The sequence below is a fragment of the Procambarus clarkii genome, chromosome 13 (assembly GCF_040958095.1).
Source record: "Procambarus clarkii isolate CNS0578487 chromosome 13, FALCON_Pclarkii_2.0, whole genome shotgun sequence".
Classification (NCBI taxonomy): domain Eukaryota; kingdom Metazoa; phylum Arthropoda; class Malacostraca; order Decapoda; family Cambaridae; genus Procambarus; species Procambarus clarkii.
The window spans coordinates 17,752,091-17,776,964 of record NC_091162.1 but is presented as its reverse complement, the minus strand read 5'-3'; the positions used below and the strand labels follow the sequence as shown (position 1 = coordinate 17,776,964).

The window sequence follows — 24,874 nt, the reverse complement described above, 5'->3', positions numbered from 1 at the left end:
TTTTTATCGTATATGATGCATATTTGTGTCCTTTACAATATGTATACAGTAGAACGTTCATAATGTTCCATGGAACTGTGATACATGTCAGTAATGTGTCCACAATAAATGTTTATTGTTGCAATATTACTTGTTAAAAATTCACTAAAATTACAATATATACAGTTTCACACACTATTTACACAATAACACGCTGTATTACACACTCAAAAAAAAAAATTATTTTTTCATATGTCAAAATCCACATATGTCAGACCAATCCTGGAGTATGCGGCACCAGCATGGAGTCCATATCTAGTCAAGCATAAGACTAAAATGGAAAAGGTTCAAAGGTTTGCCACCAGACTAGTACCCGAGCTGAGAGGTATGAGCTACGAGGAGAGACTACGGGAATTAAACCTCACTTCGTTGGAAGACAGAAGAGTTGGGGGGACATGATCACCACATTCAAGATCCTCAAGGGAATTGACAGAGTTGATAAAGACAGGCTGTTTAACACAAGGGGCACACACACTAGGGGACACAGGTGGAAACTGAGTGCCCAAATGAGCCACAGAGATATTAGAAAGAACTTTTTTAGTGTCAGAGTGGTTGACAAATGGAATGCATTAGGAAGTGATGTGGTGGAGGCTGACTCCATACACAGTTTCAAGTGTAGATATGATAGAGCCCAATAGGCTCAGGAACCTGTACACCTGTTGATTGACAGTTGAGAGGCGGGACCAAAGAGCCAGAGCTCAACCCTCGCAAGCACAACTAGGTGAGTACAACTAGGTGAGTACTCAGTACTTTGGAAGTGAGTAATAATCAACGAAACAGTCCATGGTACACAGCGTGACTTCGCTCTCGTTGCAACAGATACAGATAGATTTTCGCTTACTGTTTCTTCATTCTGTGTGCTTGCAAATAGCGCACAAACATACACCCTTGGCTTTAGTACTTGTAGGTGGTATGTAGCCAAGCTTGTAAAGCATAAGGTAGTATTGAAAAGATTATAGGAAAAGATCAATTTGTAAGATAGCCTTGAAAAGATCGCTTTGTAAGGTCCCACACAGGAAGAGATTCAGCCACCCTCGAAGAGTGTCCATCAATCTAAGAGAGATTCAGGCATTCTGGAAGAGATTCAGCCAGCCTCAAAGTGTCAGTCAGTCTGGAAGAGATTCAACTATTTTTTAAAATATCTATGGAAAACACCACCATGGAAGCTGCTAACACTGTTTGTTCATCTATGCTATTTGTATCAGATGCATCATCACTGACCACAGAAAACGATTCATCTATGTATCATCTATGTAAATTAGAAATGGCATAGGTGGGCAAGGGTGGCGCTCAGAGCTACAACTGGATACGCTCACTGTATCGTCCTCATAGCTGCTGTATAACTTGCATCCGACCTTTGTGTTAGGTTCTTATTGCGCCTAGCTTCACCAATATCATGCCCTTATGTTCTTCAAACAATAAGGTTTGAATTTCACCGACAGCTCGCGATCTTTCAACACCACGTCGGACAGGTGTTTGGGAGCCTGAGGTGTGTGTGCCACCCATGGTTGCTCACTCAGTACTAACCCAGCCAGCAGCCCTATGGCATTCTGGGAATTTTTTCCAAGATGGCTACCTCTCACTGGAGGTCCTAAGTGTCCATTTCGTACACAATCAACTGCGCACACATTTTGAATGGGTACGAAAAAATCAAAATGAGTTTTCTCGGTTGGCGCAGTCCAGTGGTTAAGAAACAAAGCGGGCCTAGTTCATATAGTTTGCCGAATTGCAGTCATACTGTTCAGTACATGTAAAGTTCAGTACTTAACATTCTAGTGCCATATCATTATGTATCTTAAATGCTAAATATATCTGGAACTACAGTACTTTGAGATTTCCAGCATTCCTCCTTTGGGAAAACGCCTGTCGAGTCGCCCCTGATCTGGATAGTACTTTTGGATTTCAATACCAAGGCAAGGCTCTTTGAAAAGGAAACTGGTTGTTCTTGTTGCACTTGGTTCTGGTTTGTATGGGTGTTGGGTTCTTGTACGTTCAGTTGGGTTTGTGCTTAATTAAGAATCATGCTAAGTGATCATTCCATTCTTTCTGTTGCTTCTTCTGCCTTTTCTTGTTGAAAGATGATGGGTTTTGGTGTATGGCACCTGTGGACGCTCGCTCTTGCACCTGGCAGTTCTGCTCATTGTCTTGTTCAAACTGGACAGCCCAGTACCCAAGCTTCAGGACTATTTATTTACTTCATATCTGGTAAGGTTGCAATGAATCCTCCACCCATTCCAGAGTCTGTTTGCCATGAGCAGCTTTCCAGGCTGCTTGGCTGTGTTTTATGACACTGATGGCTCTTGCAGCCTCGAGTGTGCTTTGTGTCGTTGTTGGATGTGTGTGTGTGTAGGGAAGCCTCCCTCATGGGAAGCAGCTCATCATGCAGGGGCTCATTTACAGTTGCTGACTATTGTTAGCATGGAACTATACAGTTTTAAGGCTTTGCTCTCAGACACTTGTTCCAAGTTCAAACCAACCTTGGCTGTTTCTCCTTGTGTAGCCGGTGGTCTTCTTGTTTGACTGCTGCTCGTTCCTCCTCAAAATATCTGCTAATAAAGGTGCCAAAATGACTTGGAATCAAGGGTTCTCAAGTGCCAGCACGGTTTGTGCTGGTGTTAACAGCTCCGGGCACTGCACTTGTAGAGTCAACTGGAGTGCAGGAGCCTACTCTTACCATGTTTGTTCCTCCTGTATTCATGTGGAACACTTCTAGTGCAATTTTTTTGGCACCAGGAGGCTTCTGCAGGTTGCTTCGAGTACGGGTTTGGAGTTAGGCTCTTAACTGTGTCCATCCATTTCTTTTTCTGTAGATGGATCCATATTTAATTTTTGAACATAGCAAAACTTAATTTAGCAGATTGCAAACCCATGTCCCCTTTGCATTTAGTCCCCTTCGCAAGATTTTTTGGCAATGCTGGGGATGTCTGCTCTGGCTCCATTGCCTTTGTTGCCCATAGCTTCATTTGAGATTTTGCACCTTTATATTTCCTCCTCAGTGATAACAGTGCCCTCCAGAGTGTGTGTGTTGGTCTCCACTTTGGTTCTGTTTTGTAATCTCACTCACTGTCACTTTTCTTTCGTTTGTGGCTTGAAAATACTTTTTGCAGATGAGTACTCATCTTGTTCTTGTTCCATTGTGGTGCTAATTGTCAATGTGTGAGAAATGGTACAAATGGCTGTTAGCTTTATTTTTTATCTCCACTATTGAGATAAATCTATACTATTGAGATATATCTCCACTGCTGAGATATTTCTTCACTATTGTGGTGTATCTCTACTATTGAGACATACCTCTACTTTTGAGATGTATCTCCACTTTTGACTTTTGCTTATAACATTACCTGGCAAGACTCAATAGAAATTTTTTTTTTTTAGTACTGAATACAAATATCAAAAGAATTATTTTGTTTAATAAAACAAAAATAATTTTTGCCTTTGCTTCTGAAAAGTAATTAAATTTTTGTTTGTTTACAGGTGGTAGTGACACAGCTGTTTGCTCCAGAGAAAATTGCATCATCATATTCCCACCTCACAACTGTACTGCCACGCATGGGACATTCTCTTATTGTGGATCATCGAGGATCACTCTGGGTATTTGGTGGGTATTCATTGTCAAGAGGTCCACTGAACGACATTCAGCAGTTTGACACGCACAACAGCAGCAACGTCTGGCAGCAGGTGACTGTTAATGTGCAGCCTGGACGCCAGCCGCCGCCTAGTAGATATTTTCACGCAGCTGCGTACGTTCCAAATCAGAGAGAGATGTATGTTTATGGGGGGTTGAATGAAACTACCTTTTTAAAAGACTTTTGGAAATTTAATATTGATTCAGAGAGTTGGAAAGAGTTGAAGCCTCACCCTGATTTGCCACCTCTGGCTGGTCATTCTCTAACTTACCGCAGTGATGCAGAATCACAATCGTTGGTGTTGATTGGTGGAGCCTCATCAGAGTATGGTTTCTTGGAATGTGTCTGGGAATACAACTTGGGTAATGGCCAGTGGAACAAGGTGAAGACAGGTGGTGCTATACCTGTTGGCATATACGGTCACAGTACAGTCTATCACGAGGGTGCAAAAACATTTTATGTCTATGGTGGTTATTCTTTTAAGGTAGATAAAGTTGACCATTTTCCAGACCTTTATGCACTGGACTACACTCGCAAGAAATGGTCAGTGCTTCCACCAGATCGTAGAACAAACCTTAATCCGGCGTCTCTCCCGGCTTCAAGAACCTTTCATTCGGCAGTCACAACAAAGGACTATATGGTTATAATTGGAGGTGACATTAATGATCATCTGGACTCAAACCAGGGCCTCTTGGTTTATTCATTTAAGTGCAACATGTGGATTCCTCTCAATGATAAGTTTATAACACTTGTTGGTCATGATATAACCCCACTTATTGGAACTAGTGCAGCAATATATGGCTTGACCATATACTTATTTGGTGGTTATTTTGGCACTCTTCAAGGATCAATGGTTGAAATAAAAATACCACCAGATCTCTGCACTTTAAATGCCAACCAAACCCAGTGTCGCGATGTCATTGGATGTGCCAACTGTGTGGTGCATGAAAGTTCAGGTACAAACACATCCTATTGTTACTCCAACACTGGAGAGGAGCCCAGCACTTGCCGCAATCCTCGTTATGGAAAGAGTAGTGTGGTGGGTGTGCGTTGTGATGCAAGAATGCTTGAAGACCATGACTGCTATCAACACAAATCCTGCACGGAATGCTTAGCTGAATGGCCTGCTCACCCTCATTCGGAACAGCGTTGCCAGTGGTGTCTGAATTGCTCTAAAGGAAAGTGTATACCCCGTGATAGTGATTGTGCACAAGAAAATGACGGCGATTCTCAAACGAGGGATGATGATGGATCTGGTCGTTATATCATCACAGACTCTGATAAATGTCATGGGGGCAACTGTGTTGCTTCTGATTGCGACAAGTGTGGAAGCCTCAAGTGCATCTGGACCCAGCAAGTCCTCCGTTCATCTGAGCTATGTTATACCCTTCATGCTAAGCCAATTTATAACTGGAATTGTGTTAAAAGTATGATTCAGCGGCACTCATCACATGTGGTAGAATCTTCCCCGCCTAACCAGTGTCCTGTTCGTTGCCATTATCACAATAATTGTCATGATTGTTTAAGTGCTAAAGGTGGTGAAGGTGGCTGGCAGCAATGTCACTGGTCACCATCACTAAAGGAGTGTCTTGGGCCTAGCTATATTGCACTACGCTGCTTAGGTGGAACTTGTGGCCTCATTTTATCAGGTGACGAAGATAAATGTCCACGTCCTTGTGAGGACTTTACTCAATGTTCTCATTGTTTGAGCCACTCGCACTGTGGCTGGTGTGCCCTAGATACAGAGGTGGGAGGGTTAGGGCTGTGCACAGAAGGCTTGCTAGAAAGGCCTAATGGTGTCCCATGTGAAAACATGGACTTCTCTGACATTGTCTCCAACACCTCAGTCATCTCCCTTCATCACCTCCGTCAAAATGCTCGATTATACCCTGCAGCAAGCAGAAAAGTTATGCCCCCTGTGTCTTGGCATTATGATGCTTGCCCTCCTGAGGATGAGTGTAAGAATGGTCATCACACATGTAATGATAAGAGTCAAACGTGTGTAGATCGTCCCAAGGAATATGAATGTATTTGTGCGCCTGGGTATAACATGACAGAAAATGGTCGCTGTGTTCCAGTCTGCTCTCAAGGTTGTGTCTTTGGGACTTGCGTCGAGTCTAATAACTGCACGTGTGATTTTGGTTTTGTGGGCACTAACTGCTCAATTAAATGTAATTGCAATGGTCATGCAAACTGTGAAGGTCCAGATAAGTTAGATATATGCTTGAAATGCTTTAATAACACAATGGGTGATCAGTGTGAAAAATGTAAACCCCTCTTTGTTGGGGATCCTCGGAACGGTGGGCAGTGTATAAGTTGTTTTGAGTATTGTAACATGCATGCTAATAGTTGCAGCCCCCAAGAACTGGTAAGTAAGTACAATTCGACTCTCCCTGGCGATACCAAGACAAACATAATAAATGCTGTAAAAGGGACAGAAGGGGCAAGAACAGAGGCATATTGTGTTGGGTGTGCCAACAACACCACAGGGCCAAAGTGTGATAGCTGCTTGCCGGGCTACTTCCGAGGGGTGGAGGACATGAGCCACCCCTGCCGTCCATGTCAGTGCAACGGGCACGGCACAACCTGTAACCCAGTTTGGGGCACAGAATGCAACTGTGGCAATAACACAGATACTCAATGTGCAGGCAGTGGCAAAACAAGAGGAGTCAGTACTGAAAAGGAAGAAGATAAATATTGTTGGCAGCAACAGTGTGCCAAATGTAAAGACTCTTATTTGGGCAACCCAAGTAATGGCCATCAGTGTTATAGGCAGATGAATGTAGACAAAGAATACTGTCTAGATCCATATACCCAGAATGATTGCGACACCAAACCTAGTACCCTCAGCCGAGGTCAGACTGTGTTTTTTGCTGTACAGCCAAAGTTCATGAATGTTGACATTAGACTAATTCTGGATATAACAAAAGGTGGTGCAGATGTGTACTTCAGCACCAGAGAGGATACATTTGTTGTCACCGTCAACCAGACCACGGGCCAACAGCAGGTGGAAATTGACAGGAGCTATTCCATAGCAGATGAAACAGGACCCATCATGTATACTTCATCTTTGAACAGGAATTTTGTTGGTACAGGTTTCGATCTCTATGATGTTAGCAGCTATACCATATCTCCGACAAAGGAATTAGTTGCAAATACAACACACCAAACTGTAACGGAGTATCGTCTCATTGAAAAAGTTGCAGAAGGATTGAAAACCTTTGCAACAGTATCAAGGTCTAATGAAATATTAATAGTGAAAAATATTAGTAACAGATTAGTAATCACACTTCCACAACATCAACATGATTTGAGATGTGCAAAATTTTATGTAGTTGTGTATGGTATTGGAGGTATAAAGGTGACGGATACATTTGGCTCAATTTTCTTCCGTCAAGATCAACCAAGAATTGATCTGTTTGTTTTCTTTTCTGTGTTCTTTTCCTGCTTTTTCCTATTTCTTGCTGTGTGCGTAGTGGTTTGGAAAATCAAACAGGGTGTGGACGAAAGACGAACCAGACGACGCAACGAGCAGGAAAGGGAACATATGGCCAGACGACCATTTGCAAATACAACATTAGTGCTACATGCAGAAGAGGAATTTAATCAGGATGTCCTAGATATGCCCCCAGATCCAACTCCTTGGTCTCCAGGTAGGCGGAAAAGGGCTGCCAAAAAGGATCAGTTTAGAGACGGCTTTAATGTAGGACCTCTAGCAGTGGAACCAACAGACGATGGAGTAGCAGCAGTGCTGACCGTGATGGTTCAGTTGCCTGGTGGAGGCATTGGTAATTCCGTGGACTATGGAGATGGACCAACTCATCGGTTGGCCTTGGGGTCTGCTCTGTGTTTAATGTCCCGTATCTACCCTCCTGCCTCCAGACCGTTCCATCTCCGCCGACGTACTTCTCATATGGTAACCTGAACCCTTTAGGACACTAAATGCTAAAATGAAATTTTATAATTGCCAGAATAGTCATCATTAGTAATTTATAGCATTTTATTCTTACCTCCTGGGTAGAGTGGCATTAAAGGTGGCATCCTTAAAATACGAGCTGGACTTCGTGTTGAAGCTGTGCTTTAATTCATAACAAAAATTTATTGTTACTCAACTTTAGTTTATTTGCAGCTGTCAACTGCTCATAAATGCATATCACAAATTTTCACTGAGATTTCTGCTTCAGTAATTTATTTTGCATCAAAAATCCGTACACAATGAAACTCTGAGGCTTGAAAACTTTATGATAAATCACTACAGAAATTAATTTACATACAGCCCATATTCTCATACTTTTATGGTTAGCTCTAAGTTCTATTTTGTGGCCATGGTGATTTTAGATTGTTGTAATTTGCTGTGATATTATTGTCTAATCTCATAGACTTAGTAGTTGATTAAGGAATGTTGTAGGTAAGAAATGCAATTTACACTTTTTTTCTTCGTATTTATCATATTAAGGTAAACATTTACTGTTTCCATTCATGAATCATGATGCAGGCGTGGTAATTCAAATAGTTGGTTTGAATTTCACTCTAAAAATTAATATACCAGGAAATAAAAATAAGTAAGAATTGTGACATTAGTGGACATTTTTCCTGAAATGACCATTTTTGGTTGCCATGACTGTTAGAATGTAAATATGGTTCTTAGTAGTTGTAAGCAAAGTTATATATCAGCTTGCACATCATTGAGCTTGATTTCCCAATTTATACAGCTATGACAATACTGTACTGTACTAGTAGAAATTACTCGAGACGAGGGATTCGACAAGCGACTAATGAGGGTACTCTCTGTATCTTTATATTTACAGTAGCTGAGCTTAATTAATAACATTAAAGCAGTAGGAGATGGTACACATGAGCAATTAGATATGGTACATTTCTCTCTCTCTCCAGTCAAAGAGTAGAGGAAAAAACATGAGTTCATTCACAAATTGTTCTGAGATTACTCTGTTTGGTAAACTTTCTGATCAAATCTTGTTTATGGTATAACCACCACACTTGGCTTTTTGTTTTTATCTTTATCTATAAATTAGAATGTCAGTTTGTCTAAGGTTGAAAATTAACATAAATTTTCTAAGTATCATACTTTGCCCATAGCAGCATAAAACTGACACTCCTCCCACAGCTCATATGCCAGTGGGGAACGATCTACTTCTTTGTATATTTCCTTAATAATAAAGACATATTTACATATGTTCCTACACATGGAGCCGGAAGCCAGGGAGAAGGGGACCGGACGCACGACAGAAGGGGAAGGAAGGTCGGACTCCTACCCCAAAGTCCGGGTCCCGAAACCAAAACAAGGCAGTACCGGAGCAACCGGGGAAGCGATCAACTCGACGCGTTGCAGTAACCTAAATGCCTCTGCTGCTTACATCCACATATGTTCTGGAGCACAAGGAGCAAATGTCACATGACTCCGGGTCAAAAGGATCACCGACCCGACAGGCAGCATGGCAGAGGCACAACCGGTGAATGTCACCCCGAGACAAGTAGCCGAGCAACATCGAACTCGCACAAAGCGAGAGGGGACTTGAGGGTCGCATCCATCGAATCACGGAACCCCTGTGGGGTTTCCCAGGGCCCTTAGCCTTGGTATCACGCTTAGGGAAACCCAGGCAGGGTACTGCAAACAGGCCCCCAAAACTACCAAGAAAACTTCTAAAGCTGAACCCCCCAGAAATGTGTCCACTCATGGGGGCCAAGCAGGGGGTGTCACCCAGAACACAGAGAATTGAGATAGAAAACCCCAAGTACAGATAGGGGCAACCAACCAAAGGCAGACCCCCACCAGGCAGGGAACACCCTGCAAAGAAAAGATAAGTCCTGGAGGAGGACAACGTATTCAGGCAGAACAGAGCTGCCTGCTACTATAGGTGAAAACTAGCTGTGCAATACCCCTGTGCCCCCACCAGTGACAGAAAAATACCTCCTACCCAGAGGCAAACAAGGGCAATAAAATCCCCAGCTGACTCCAAGGGCGGCCAAATACCGAGCAGTAAAAGACACAGCGGAAGTAGAACCTAAGGTGACTTGTGGAAGGTGGCCCCAAGCCCCAAGGGAAGTACTTACAGGGCACCTTGGGAAGGAAACCCTAGGCGCATGCAGCCTGAGTACCGCAGAATATTTCTTCTGGCTCACACACTACTTGTTGAGGGCTCAAGCCACAAAGCACAGAAACTGAAAACAATAACTGGAGCTAGAGGCACCCGACCTGCCAGTATCACATCAGCCAAGAACTGCTGGTTGGATCGTTGGGGCTAGAGTCTGGGGCTTCCCCTTCCCCCTCCCAGGGAGAGGGGGGGGGGTTGCGCAGATGGCAGTGCGGGGACATGATGACATCATGCTAGTTTGCTAGTTTTCACTTGGGGAGTTCTGTCCACTCGTTCGGCTTTCGGTAGCAATATTTTCAAGATAATAGTGGTTTGTTTTGGGGCACCTATATTTCTAGGTGCCAGACCTGGTCGATGGCAGACATAGAATGCTTCCAAGCACACGGGGGATTTCTATAGGCCATTGCTTCTCATGTCTCTCTGAGGGGGCCAGGTTTTGGCTCGTGGTCCCCGGTAGGCAAGAACTCCATGCACTTTAATGCCAGAAAGCTAGTACTGTAGTCGCATATCAGCCTGGATAGCTCTGGGGAGCCTCCGGGTCTCACCCAGAAAATGGCATTCATTACATTCAACGCTGGCTTTTCTACAGTCAGTGTGGTCAAGCTGTTGAGGTACCAGATACGCCAAGGTGCATAATGCTCCTGGCTGTCTGGGTTCGAATCCTTCTGGGGTGTGGAGTTTTCAGCAGTTTTATCAGTTATATATATATATTTATATATATATATAATATATATATATTTATATATATATATATATAATATATATATATTTATATATATAATATATATATATATATATTTAGAGGCCAAGTAACACACACACACACACACACACACACACACACACACACACACACACACACACACACACACACACACACACACACACACACACACACACACACACACACACACACACACACACACACACACACACACACACACACACACACACACACACACACACACACACACACACACACACACACACACACACACACACACACACACACACACACACACACACACACACACACACACACACACACACACACACACACACACACACACACACACACACACACACACACACACACACACACACACACACACACACACACACACACACACACACACACACACACACACACACACACACACACACACTCTCTCACTCACTCACTCACTCACTCACTCACTCTCACATTCACTCTGTATACAGCAAATGTTATACATTTTTCTTGTGTTTAAAACTATGAAAGCCTCTCAATTACAGTATGCATTACAAGTTTCATAACACCAGTACAACTGGATCACTTTTTTTCCCCATTAATGCAATTATTAAATAGATAACTTAAAAATATGTACCTGTGCACATACGTGCTGAAATGTTGTGGGGGGGTCGCTCCACACTGCTGTACAGTATAAAACTGTAAATTGACCCATGTACCACCGTGACTAGGGTGGGGGGAGGGGGGCAACCCAAACCCATGCACTGTACTTCATGTGTACAGTTGGCTATTTTGGTTGGTTTTACAAGCTGCTACAGCTGGGGGTGGGTCTACCTAGACCCAAGCATTGTACACCACATGACAAACTGACACTTGAAGCTGTGTTGTGTTGTGAGCTGGAGCTGGGCACGGACAGCTCAAACCCACATGCCATGTTTTTTTGTCTGTACAGAAAACCGTGTTCATATATCATGTATTCATTTAGTGTTGCAGGTTACTTCATGAAACCAAACATATCTTTCTGCAGCTTCTGTTGCATGAGCCATTCATTACTGATGTAGTTCATAAAATATTTATATTTTAGTATCATTATTTATTATTTAGTTCACAGCCTGTATTGAATGATTCTCCAGTCTGGTCTTAGTTTTGACTTGGTGTTAATACCCCCCCCCCCCCAATCCCTCCCCTTACTAAACAAGTCTCATTGGTGGTCTATATAGCAAAGTCTTACTGTATATAGATACTATATTTCTGAATGTATCTTTAGCTTTGAACCTTAATTTGGTGCTATAATATTTCCTTTTTGTGTCATGTAATAGTTTGTTAAGATGACTACATTTCATAATAATATGCCTGTATGCTTTAGCCCGAGGTATTATTGAAATATTAAATGCACAAATGTTAATAACAAAAAAATATTTATGAATAAAGTTGTATGTTATAAGAAGTACATTACTATTTTTATTAAAAGGCATTTTCAAACGTTAGTATGTCTTTATGGAATTATTGTCTCTCCATATTGTGGTTATGTTGAAAGGTTTTAAATGAACATTTACTTTATTTACCTTATAATCATCATAAGCAGTTGAAATGTATGAAGCAGAAGAAATATAAAAATTAAGACAGTTCTAAAATCATATCAAAGATCTTATTCTTTGGTGGATATTTGTGGGTGTATTGTGAATCTCAAAATTATTCTTTATCTCATACTTATACAGTATCGAAAATGCGTAGGTCTACACCAACTTTTAAAGTAGCTCAATTCATGATTTGTGGTTTTCTAAATTTTCATGTATTTGGACACCAGAACTTCTTATATAATTCTAGAGCAGCATATCTCAACCTTCTTACCCTTGCAGAACTTTGAAATAATTTTCATGTCTTTAGGAACCCCCCCTGCATAAAAACTATTATTATTATTATTATTATTATTATTATTATTATTATTATTATTATTATTATTATTATAATAATTATTATTATTAGTGTGTGTGTGTGTGTGTATATATATATATATATATATTGAAATTTGAAATTAAAAAAAAGTTGAGATTAATAGTCTAGTGCAGTACTAACATAAATGTTGCAGAAAGTGAGAATAGGGGAACTATAAATGGTAGAGGCTATTGGATAAGGATATTGTGAACAGTGATGAGATAAAAAAAAATAGTACAGTATTGTGGGGACAATAATACTTATTTTCTTGTGTTTGGGTCCTTGAGAGGAAGTTGCTTATCTAATGTGTCGGTGTCAGGAGAAGGGTGGTTATAGAGAATGTTAACATTGGACGCACCTGGGTTTTTGCAGTCAGTGCTCTTTCTTTTCTATCATTGCACAAATAATAGGTCTGCGTAGTCTTCTCGGCTTCACGTTTTCCTTTGATAATTACTTACCAGTCTCAAAACATCTGCATTTAAAATCTCTGACAAGTGCACAAAAAAAAAACCAGAAATTAGATCTTCATATTTAATCTTTATACCGAGTGTGTTTGCTGAAGAGCATTTCCATATAGACTAAAATGGTATATTTAGAAGCGACTTGTTTCTCCCCGAGTGTTAATTTGTGCTTCTCATTGTATTTATAAGAACATTCCCTCTGTATTTAAGTAATGTACTAAGGCAATCCTTAGGGGTGCCTTGGCTGTTTAGTTAATAGCTAGTTGATACTTTTTCTCCTTGTCTCGTTACCCATGTTATGTCATTTTGCTCTGTTATTGGCATCATGAATGACATGTAGGAACTTTCAAATATACTGTGACAGTGCGAGAGGGTCTTCCCAGGCTTGGTACCTTCTTGAATTACTACTACTTCGTATTGTCTGCGTCTTCTTTTAATCATTACTACTTAGCATTGCTCTCTCCTTGTGGTTAACAGGTAAATGTGTCTCCTTTCAAAATGTTTTTAGTAAGGATGAATGAACTGGATATTTACTAGGAGATGTAGGTACTGTATTAGTTTATGAAGGTAACAGATTAAGTAATTAGAACTATCATCTGCACCTGTGTTGATACCTGCAGGGAATAACAAGGATTTGGGGCTCAAGGTATGTGGATGGCTATTTATAGCTTGAATATTGGCATTGCTTGATGACTCTAATATATACAGAATATATTGTGAACTAATTTTGTGTAATTGGCTGATAAATTGGAGAAAGACAGAATATGGTAGTAATCTAGCCAAGCTATTACTTATGCCACACCACTGCTTTTAGTTTACAGTGAAAAGTTGAATTAATAAATCTTAATTTTAGATGTCATTTAAGCAGGCCAATTCTCATGTGGTATGAAATGTTTATTTTTAGCATTTACAAGTTTGGGAAATCAGGATGGAAACCTCAAATATTATGATAATGCTTTTACTATTCTTCCTCACATAACTTGCTTCTGAGTTACCCTTTAGTTGACTTGCATAGTGTTATATAGTCATACTAGCTTAGTGCTTTGTTTAATAAGTAATTAACTCATTAAGTGCATTTCCACTACCAGTCATTTTAACTTATTTGTGTTGTGTCCAATTAACAGTACAGTATAATACTGTATATTCTATTTTCTGAAATTACTTTGTGATTATGTGTGAAATAGCAGAGGTAGATGGATTGAGCTGCAGTTACTAAAGTGAATGTATACCTGTGCATTTTCCAAGAAGATATTAACATGAATCATTTACAGTTCACAAGGCAAAAAACTGTACAGTATAAAGTTGCCGTAACTTTGAATGACTGGGTTTACGGACCCAAAGTGAAGATAAATACGATTGGTGAGACGGTATGTTGACTTAAACTTTGCTTAATATGAAAGCAAAAACAGAATTTGTTATAAGAATCATATATATTATTTTGAAATATAAACCTAGGTACTTATATAGAAATTATAAGTGTATATATTTAGAAAAACTTGTAACCTTGAACTCTTAAATTAGTGGATAAAGCACCTACATGCAGATAATGATTAAAGGGGATTAATATATAAAACTGGCATATTAAAAAAAAAAATTGTGCTTTCCATGCTAATGATATTGTATGGTTTATCTTTAATTTTGTGCCATTTAAATGTAGTGATATGCTGTATATAGCTACATTGTTTGACAGGTAATCCATAATGTCTGTTGTAAACTGCTGTTAATCTTCTGATCATGGAAGTTTGTGTGTTTTAGTCCCTCTAGTTGATACTTAGATGAAGATCATTCATGTTAGGGCCACTGTAGCAAATTTTGTTCAATAGCAGCGCTCTATTTGACACACAGTGTGCGCACACTGTCAGTCATGCTGTCATGCTGGGACGTCAGATAGAGCTAAAACTTCAGATCCAGGAACATCACCAGGTCATGCTGGATGAAAGCTTAAATAAATTTAGTTTTCAGTTTTTCATTAGTACAGGTACTAGTAACCAGCTATTTGGCTATACAGTAGTTGGTGAAGACTTAATTTAATCATTATTCATTGCCTCATTATTTCCTTGTCATCTTCATAAATTTGCCTCGACTTTTTCATGAGAAAGTTTTATGTGATATTGTACCTGTCTTAGTGTCGGAACACCACGTCCTATTTTGTGCTTATTGACAATTGTCCTTATCCTTGTCTCTTCTTGCATCAGTCTTTTCTTGTTTTGTTCCTTCATTCACATTTCAAAGTACCAGTTATCCTTCTCACTTCTTGCTATTTGACTATAATTTTCCTCATATTCTCTTGGTTTGTAGTACTTGTTGTAAACAAATCTTTTCCCTTAATATTTGTGCTCTATTGTTAAGGTAATGTTACCTATCTCACAGACTTTTATTGTCCTTTTAATCATCCATCCTATTGGAGTTTATTTGCGTCCAAGTCAGCATATCAGGTTAGTAAAACTGTTTATGAAATAAGGGATGTGATTAGTGATGATTATACAAAATGACTGCTATTTCATGTCATTTTTACTTTTTATGTTGTTACATACAGTTTGTAAGCATTAATTTTTAAGTGTTGATAAAGTTGAATGACTCCCATTCCGCCCATTTGCAGTGTAGGCTTCCCAAAGAGTAGTCTCCCAAGACATGGCTGTACAATGAATATTGCTCCCCATGTCTTTGCTTGGTACTCTTTTTATTATGCCCTATCTTGATGTGTGCTTGCATCTTGTTATTTCACTGGAAAACAAAATAATGCCAGTAAAAATGCTCTCACTTCCATCAGCGTATTAAGGAGGCAACAGCTGCCAACTTAATTTGCCAAACTGTATTAGTTGCGTATTATAAGTTGATACACATTCCCTCATATTTCTGTTATGGTGTCCTCTCTCATATCTTCCCTTATCCAGAAAGAAGGGTCATATCTATAAGTCCTGCAGATTCCCTGAGATGCAGGGATTCATTTGAAATAGGTGACAACTAGCAAGAGTACTCATTTGGGGAGAAAAGGTCAAAACTATAATACCCGTACAAGGGAGCTTATGCCCCTGATGTATACAAAATGGCGACGGGCCGACCAGGATTGCACTAAAATGTGAGGGTGCCAGCCATTTGGTGATTGGCTGGCCATGGTCATGTGCCAAAGCTGACCAATAGGGAGCCAGCACCTGGGCTGTAATGTCACCAGGCAGGCGACGCTGAGGGCTCAGAGTGCCAGGCACTCAGACACACATGGCCCTTAGTAGAGAGCGGACGTGTGCTGAAGGTGCTCTCAAGTTTGGAAGTTTAAGAGCCTAGACCAATGGATGTGTGCAGTCTGACATGTGTCATAGCACTACAGAAGACTAGTGTACTTCAGGAAAGTGCGAAGAAGCCGAGTTCCAGAGGTTATAAGGGCGCCGAGGACTGTGACCTGTTAGTCTTGAAGGAGTTGGGGATGGAGACGCGGCCGGAGCAGTAAGTGGTACTCCGTCAGTGGGTCCCCAAGGATAATGCAGTGTTGCTAGTGACTGGGTCACATGCACTGGGGACTTGGAAGGAAGACATCGCGTCTTGATCTTTAAGGATTGGTCTCGGTGAAGGAGCGAGTGAGGGAGACGACGTGTGCAGGGCTACTGGTAGAATCAGTTTGGAGGAACTGCAATTTGGGAGCGAGGACAGCGATGATGCGTTGCTTCACAATGCCTGTGGACCTGTGACTCGACCAGAATGCCGAAAAGCGACCCAGGAACCGAGGACCACTACGACCATCAAGGTCCAGGCGTCTGAGGGCAGGATGTGCTAAGGTAGATCATTAATTCCCTCCCACTTTCCCTTGAGAAATAGGTGAGTTAGGCCCATTAATACATATATATTAGCGTGTTCTTAGTATCTTAGGAGTAGGTTAGGCTGTAGGTCATTATATATATATTATCTACTACATGGTGTAGTCAGCGAGTCACGTGTGTGGCAGAGCCATGGTGACAGTGTGTCTACGAGAAGCTGAGCCCACACGAGGAGGAGGCTGAGGTCCCTTTAAATTCGCCCAGCTGATTCGAGTTGCTGGATGCGGCCAGATGAGTGCTGCTGACACCTGCTATATATGTATATATATATTCTATACACATATCTCTTGCATGTTTATTGTAGTTTTTCCTGCAGTAAACTTTGTTTATTTTTACCATTGACTTTCCATGTGTCCTCCATCACATTGAGCAATTCAGTGAAAGTGATAATATATTGCACCACACAAATCATATCAGAAAGTAACCCTGGACTGACAACATTATACCAGTTGAATTAAAGCATTGCTGGGTCGCAAAGACGACTAACCCAGCTGGAGACCAGTAAAGGGGAGAAGATTTCGAGTGAGTACTGGGGAGTCCGGTATATTATTGTACGTGTCTTGGTGGGCAAGCCCGGTGGAGGTGCTTCACGCTGCAGGGTCGAGGACCTGCAGTGTGAGCTGGGCTTTTTCTCCCTTGGGTCGAAGGTCAGGTAGTGGGCAGCGACTGGACTCGAGGTAAGACTTGGAGAGCTCCCTGAGTGGACAGTGGTACCCCAATAAAGGGAAGCGAAGACCTGCGGCGAAGAGTTACAGTATCACTAACATAGCACTTCCGTTGTTTGACTGTAACTCCCGTCACTCAAGGCCAAAGGTGTGTGACATTTCCTAGAATGTAATACTAATCCTAAGTATTTTAGCAGTACCTGGCTCCCAAGTAGCCTCTTTTACCCTGTAATCAAAGTGACTAAAGAAAAGTACCGTTCTTGTTGGCACGGTACATGTACAAAGGGTAAAGTGGGGTGGAGGAAGACCGTACAACAGTGACACTTTTTAATGACAATGCTCATAAGTGGACTGGGAGGTTATTTTTAGTGGTCTTACTTTATGTATGTATTATTTATTTGCTATATCTATAGACAGTAGTGTATTTTTTGTTGTAAAAGACAGTCATATGACTAGGGGAATATTTGTATACTGTATGTGCAGACAATGAGTCACAATCATGTGATTGAGGTTTAGTCACCCAACCTACAAACCTTAAAATGAAGAATTGACGATGTTTTGATCCATTCTGGACCATTAACAACTTGTATAATGGAAAATTAAATATCTTGATAATAGTTCAGGATGGACCAAAATGTGATCAATGCTTCATTTTGAGCTTTTGTGGGTTGAGTGTTTAATCATTTGTATACGTGTTTGTGTACATATGCATTTTATAAATTGCAATAAACATTGCAGCCAGTATATTATGCAACATATACATTTGTAAATTGTACATTTATATTATTTAGATCATTCTGTACCTGTTTTGGTGAAATGCAGATCTCTGTGGAAATTCATCTTGGCTTTATTTTCCAAACAGTGTGCTTTTCAAATATTTGTATATTGAAACTGTGTAGCAAACACATTAGTTGATTATAACTGCCCTGAGAAGTACTATTGATAGTGAACAGCGTCAGTTTTATGAGAAAGGAAAATCAATCGGCACGACTCCTCCCGTTTTGGGTGCTGTTTTTTTTTTTTTTTTGTCAAGTTTTATGTTATATTAGTTGCTTGTACATATTCTATGATAAGAACGTTGGGCGTGTTATGTTTTCTGATCCTCTGGTTAACTTCTCCATTATTGTGTATATGTATGTATGTATGTATATGTGTATATATAATATTATATAATGTTATATAATATATAATGTTGTATAATATATAATGTTATATAATATATATATATATATATATATATATATATATATATACACATACATACATACAGTATTGTATTATTTTACTTCATTAAATTTCGTTATTGGCATTTGCATAGCTGCCAGAACTGGATATTGGAGTCCCCCTTGAACAGAACTCAATTCTTTGGAGAGCACAATGCAAAAAAAATACAGAAAAGTTCCAGTGGAACTGAAACTTTTAACCTTATTTTACATATTCGTGGATTGACACCTTCCCAGGTACCAATGCAGTGCAGTATATGAAATTATGCAGCACAACCAAATACAACAATGTGCTGTATAAAATGTACCTGAGTCAATACAGTACTGTATCATTCAGTGTGGCTCAATGGAGGTACAGTACCAGGAATGTTATTTTGAAAATGGCTTCCCTAAAATTTCACACATTTTGTGGTGAAAAAGAAGAGTTTAGGGTATAGGAAAGATGATAAACCTGGTTAATAAAATATATATATATATATATATATATATATATATATATATATATATATATATATATATATATATATATATATACACACATACATACATATACAGTAATATAATATATTATATATTTTGTTCTCATTTTGAGTAACAAGCTTCATTCATTTAGCATTGAATATTGCCCCATATTTCCTTAAATATTGGACTGTAAATAAATGTTATAGAACATCTTGACTTTAAAGACAATTTTAGTCATGGGAAATTTTAATTGGCCTATTTTGAAAAAAGTTACATTGCTGTTTTCAATTTGAATACTATATAGCAGTTTTCTTTTATACTGCATGTTACCTTACCTTTGAGAAATAAGCTTTATGGGCTGGTGAGTGTAGAAGATAGGAAATGAGGGTGAGAGCTTTGGAGAATTAGGTTCTGGTAGGCAAGTCATACGAGAGGTTGAAACTAAGATGCAGGCGATGAGTCACAATAACGTGGCTGAAGTATGTTGACCAATCCACACACTAGAAAATGAAGGGACGACGATGTTTCGATCTGTCAATTTATTGTCGTCATCTCCTTCCCTCACCACAATCGACTTGAGAATGGTCCAGGACGGACTGAAACGCTATCGTCCCTTCATTTTCTAGTGTGTGGATTGGTCAACATATTTGAAACTAAGATTTTGGTTGGAAAAAATCAGAGAGCATAAAAATAAATAAATATGGTGCATCCTTAAATGGGGCTTGGAATAAAATTTTAATGATTTTCCTAGATGGGCTTAACTATGATTTTTGGGGTTGTGAGAAAGCCGTTTGAGCCTAGATAAAATTATCAGATTCAGTTTCATTGGTCATGGGGGGTAAAACTAAAAGTGGATTTAGAGGACTGGAGTGGAGAAAATCTTGGGGGATGAGGATGAAATAACTATGATAAGTCCTTGTTATAATACATTCTATGTAACCTTTAAATTAAGATTCCCTTCATTATAATATGAAGCCATAAATTGTGGGAAAAGGAAAGTTGTCCATTTTTTGTACAAGTACATTGTATATGATTTGTGTGTATAAAAATGTACAAGGATATTAGTAGAGAGCAAAAAACGCAAGCTTGTGATCTAGCGGCCTGTTGGTCAGTTTGATTGGATGTCCAGTGCATTCAATCCAGTCTGCATCCCACCAGCTTCACTTGTAATACAACTGCTGCACTGTGCACATTGCTTCAAAGTTTGGTGCGCATTCATCTGATACGGGAATGCTCAATATAATTTACTGAACAATACAGTTGGTCCAGATAATGGCTCTTCAAAATCATGGAAACAATAGATTTATTAACAAGATGGAGATTACAATATTCTGGAATGTGATTAATGTAGAAGTAAATTACTTTCACTCTTCAAGAATCTTAATACAGTCTTGCTTAAAGGCATTTACTCTCATTTAGATGGTAATAGGAACTATGTTAAACATCTTGTAACATTAGGTTGATAGCCCCAAAAAACTGGCCATTATCATGATGTTATCTTTTATAGTAATGTTTGTTTACTCCATTGCAACATTTTCATTGTGTTCTTGCACCTGGCTTTTAGAGAAGCCCATTTGGTGAAGCTTGTCACTGATTGTTATGAGTCTCTTACCCACTTCATCAATGCCTGTGACTCCAGGTGACTGCTTTAATACATAACTTTTATTTACATTGTACAGATATCTCATTTTTATATATTACATTTTTGCACAAATGAAAATTTGATAAAGTAGATGTGTATAGCATGGTAATTGTGTAAATGAAGTTCCAGTTACCCTTTATTTAAATCCTCATGGATTTGCAACATAAGTTACAGTATTATTTTTTTTAATGTTGGTTGACAATAAATGTTAATGTAAAAGTATTCTTTTTCTTTACCATTTTATAGCAACTTTTCAGGCAGGTTTAGAGGCAAGAAGTGGTGTCAAAGTACTGTAGATAGTCTTGTATAAGTGTGTGTGTGTGTGTGTGCAGGACTTGTTAGTTTGATCTCGGCGTCACAATAAATTCTAAATAATGAAAGTAAATGTCTTGTGCTCAAGGCACTGCTTCTACACTAGTTTAACAGGTAAACTCCAGGTATAGCAGTGTAATTTAATACTAATGTTGAAAATGTAATAAAACAAAGGTTAAACATTCATTTGTAAGTCCTCGCAAAGATCTTGGCCAAAATAATTTTTATTACAGTATTACTGTACAGTATGTACCATATTTAAAAAAAAAAATAATAATCCTTGAAAACATCATGGACACATGGTGAATAAGGATTTTGAGCTGATAAAAGTAATATTATTTGGATAAGTTTTTTATTGTTGCAGTATTAAATCTAATAGCATTTAGAATGTTGAATAATACAGTAATTTTTTCTGGGTAAAATTGATGATGACCAGACTTGCATATAATCAATTTTATTGCTTAAAGAATAAATCTGGGACATAAGTGCAGCACCAGAAAATTGACTTGTCAGTTCAGAAATTAAAGCTGCTGATATGAATGAGTTATATTCATGAATTATTAAATGAAGATGAGAGAAATGTGGAGGATTTTTGGAAAGTTTGGGAAAGTAAAACTGTGCTATAATTGTCTTAAAAGAGAAGCATCCATTAAGCTTCTTCCCGATCCTTTCCCATGGTAGCTATACTTAATGCAAGGGTGGAGCTCAAATGAACAAATCCACAAGGGCCGTGATGAGGGTTCGAACCTGCATCCGGGATAATCCCAGATGCGCCGCGACATGGTCAAAAGGATTGCAACCGGGAGTGCTACTGCCCTCTCACGGATCCTGCAGCCTCTCCGAGACACAAACCAGGGTTTTACACAATTTCCCCCATGCACTCGGGTCAACAAACTGTTCTACCCCTTTGTCCTTACTTCAATACACACAGAAATCACAATAGCGTGATCCATCAAATGAACAAATCCACAAGCGCCGTGATGAGATGAGGTGAGTCGACTAAGGCGCATCTGGGATTATCCTGGATGTAGTCTCGAACCCACATCACGGCCCTTGTGGATTTGTTCATTTGATGCATCACGCTATTGTGATTTCTGTGTGTAGTGGCGCTCAAACTGCCTTATTTGAGCCTAACACACTGTTGTGGAGTTTTTATGGGCCTGCTGGTGGAGAAGCAAGCAAGCTTTTCCACCTATGTTTATGGTCACTAAACAGTGACTAAACAGTGACTTTACAGTCTCCGTGGTGTAGTGGTAAGACACTCGCCTGGCGTTCCGCGAGCGCTATGTCATGGGTTCGTATCCTGGCCGGGGAGGATTTACTTTGCGCAATTCCTTAACTGTAGCCTCTGTTTAACGCAACAGTAAAATGTGTACTTGGATGAAAAAACTATTCTTCGCGGCAGGGGATCGTATTCCAGGGACCATAGGATTAAGGACTTGCCCGAAACGCTACGCGTACTAGTGGCTGTACAAGAATGTAACAACTCTTGTATATATCTCAAAAAAAAAAAAAAAAAAAAAAACTAATCACTAAACAATGATGATGCCCCGGTGGGGGGGGGGGGGGGCATCATGCTTCTTTGGTTTGTGCCCAACTAGCAGACCTAACCGGACTAAGGTTAAGTGGGCATAGGAGGGTTGGTATCACTGTCTGTACCCATGTTGTTATTCAGACTACAGATCTCTCAATCATGCTTGCACCACACCTTTGTTGTGCCACTGTTAAAAGTCCTGCTCACTCTCCTTTGCAACACCATTTGGTCACCACTTGGTCCGGGAGACATCTCCCGTCACGCAGGGTGCAGTTGCGCCTCCACAGATCTCCAGTATCATCTTTTGATACTGGTAATGGCTCGAAAGGGCCACCACTTACGGGCTATTCATGCCCGTGCCACCTCTTGGGTGGCTTAATCTTCATCAATCAATCAATCAATCCTTTGCAATATTTTGTTGCACGAATTGGCTTGATCTCAATGTACGTCCATAATGTGTCCCTTCGTATTAATTGTGTGTACATCTTGAAAGGCCCCGCACATTATATCTTGTAAATCTCTCTCACCAGAATAGTGAAAGTCTTCCCCTACCTCCATCCCCTGTTTTGAAATGCCCTTTCCTTGAAAGTTTTCACTGTCATTCACACGCTACTGTTCTGTTAATGGATGGATCGAAGTCTCCTGATGGCACTAGCTTTCCCGCTATTATTCCTAATTAAACTCCTATATATACCACTGCTCTCCAGAGACCAGTATTTTTATAGTGGAGCTTTATGCAATTTTATATGCTCTAAGACAGTTACTTTTCATTTGTCAATATTCATTTATTTATTTTCTTGTAGCACACACACGCTGTGCTTTCATGACGCTGGAGTATTTATATCTTTCTCAAGAGGCAATCAGAGCTCTCGGGTTTGGCTATCAGGACAAAAATGGTTGAGTACGGTCCCTTTCACCTAATGCATCTGTTCACCTAGCAGTAAATTGGTACCTTGTTGTGGGGTTTCGTCCTGGGGAAGGTCAGTAGTTCGACCTTGGAGGACCTCGACACAAGCCTGAAGTGTGTACTCACCTATTTGTACTCACCTATTTGTGCTTGCAGGATCGAGCATTGACTCTTGGATCCCGCCTTTCCAGCTATCGGTTGTTTACAGCAATGACTCCTGTCCCATTTCCCTATCATACCTGGTTTTAAAAGGTGTGTGTGTGTGTGTGTGTGTTTCACCTAGTTGTGCTGGCGGGGGTTGAGCACTGCTCTTTCGGCCTACCTCTCAACTGTCAATCAATCAACTGTAACTAATTACTAACTAATTTTTTTCCTCCACACAGCGGAAGCAGTCCGTAACAACTGTCTTAACTCCCAGGTACCTATTTACTGCTAGGTAACAGGGGCATCAGGGTGAAAGAAACTCTGCCCATTTGTCCCTGTGTGTGTGTGTGTGTGTGTGTGTGTGTGTGTGTATTCACCTAATTGTGCGTGCAGGGGTTGAGCTTTGGCTCTTTGGCCAAAGCTCAACCCCCGCAAGCACAATTAGGTGAGTATACCACACATGTCAGACCAATCTTGAAGTATGCGGCTCCAGCATGGAGTCCATATCTAGCCAAGCATAAGACTAAACTGGAAAAGGTTCAAAGGTATATAATGTGTGTGTGTGTGTGTACTCACCTAGTTGTGTTGTGTATGTATGTGTGTATGTATGTATGTGTGTATGTGTGTATATATGTATATATGTGAATGAAAACTCACACCCCAGAAGTGACTCGAACCCATACTCCCAGGAGCAACGCAACTGGTAACTACAGGGCGCCTTATTCCACTTGACCATCACGGCCGTCAAAAGGAAGTGATAGCCAAGGCTATTTGAGCCACTTCCCCGACGGCAACTCGGATGGTAATCTTGGGCATAGCATTTCACCAAATCACCTCATTCTTTGGGGCACACGTGAGGAACACAAATGCGAACAAGCCTGAATGGTCCCCAGGACTATATGCGAATGAAAACTCACACCCCAGAAGTGACTCGAACCCATACTCCCAGGAGCAACGCAACTGGTAACTACAGGGCGCCTTAATCCACTTGACCATCACGGCCGTCAAAAGGAAGTGATAGCCAAGGCATTTGAGCCACTGGGAGTATGGGTTCGAGTCACTTCTGGGGTGTGAGTTTTCATTCGCATATAGTCCTGGGGACCACAATGTTTGAAGGGGAAGAAAATTAATGAATATCCTCATAACGTGTGAAACAAAGCCCCGAGGAGTGAGTGGAATTCAATACAAACTCGTAAAGGAACTGGTCGATGAACTTTTTTTTTTTACCACGAATTTCTATTCAGGAATCCATGTTTGTCAGTGCAGTTGTGG

The 24,874-nt window shown here is 40.2% G+C and overlaps 1 protein-coding gene across 1 annotated transcript in view; it reads left to right on the top strand.

The window, feature by feature from the left end:
- Megf8 (multiple EGF like domains 8) overlaps nt 1–10,338 on the top strand; it is a 77,570-nt gene extending 67,232 nt beyond the window's left edge. The window contains exon 17 of the mRNA XM_045740699.2: nt 3,514–10,338. Within this exon, the coding sequence (XP_045596655.2) occupies nt 3,514–7,590 (4,077 nt within the window). The 3' untranslated portion in view covers nt 7,591–10,338. The remainder of the gene's footprint in view (nt 1–3,513) is intronic.
- The last annotated feature ends 14,536 nt before the right edge of the window (nt 10,339–24,874 follow it).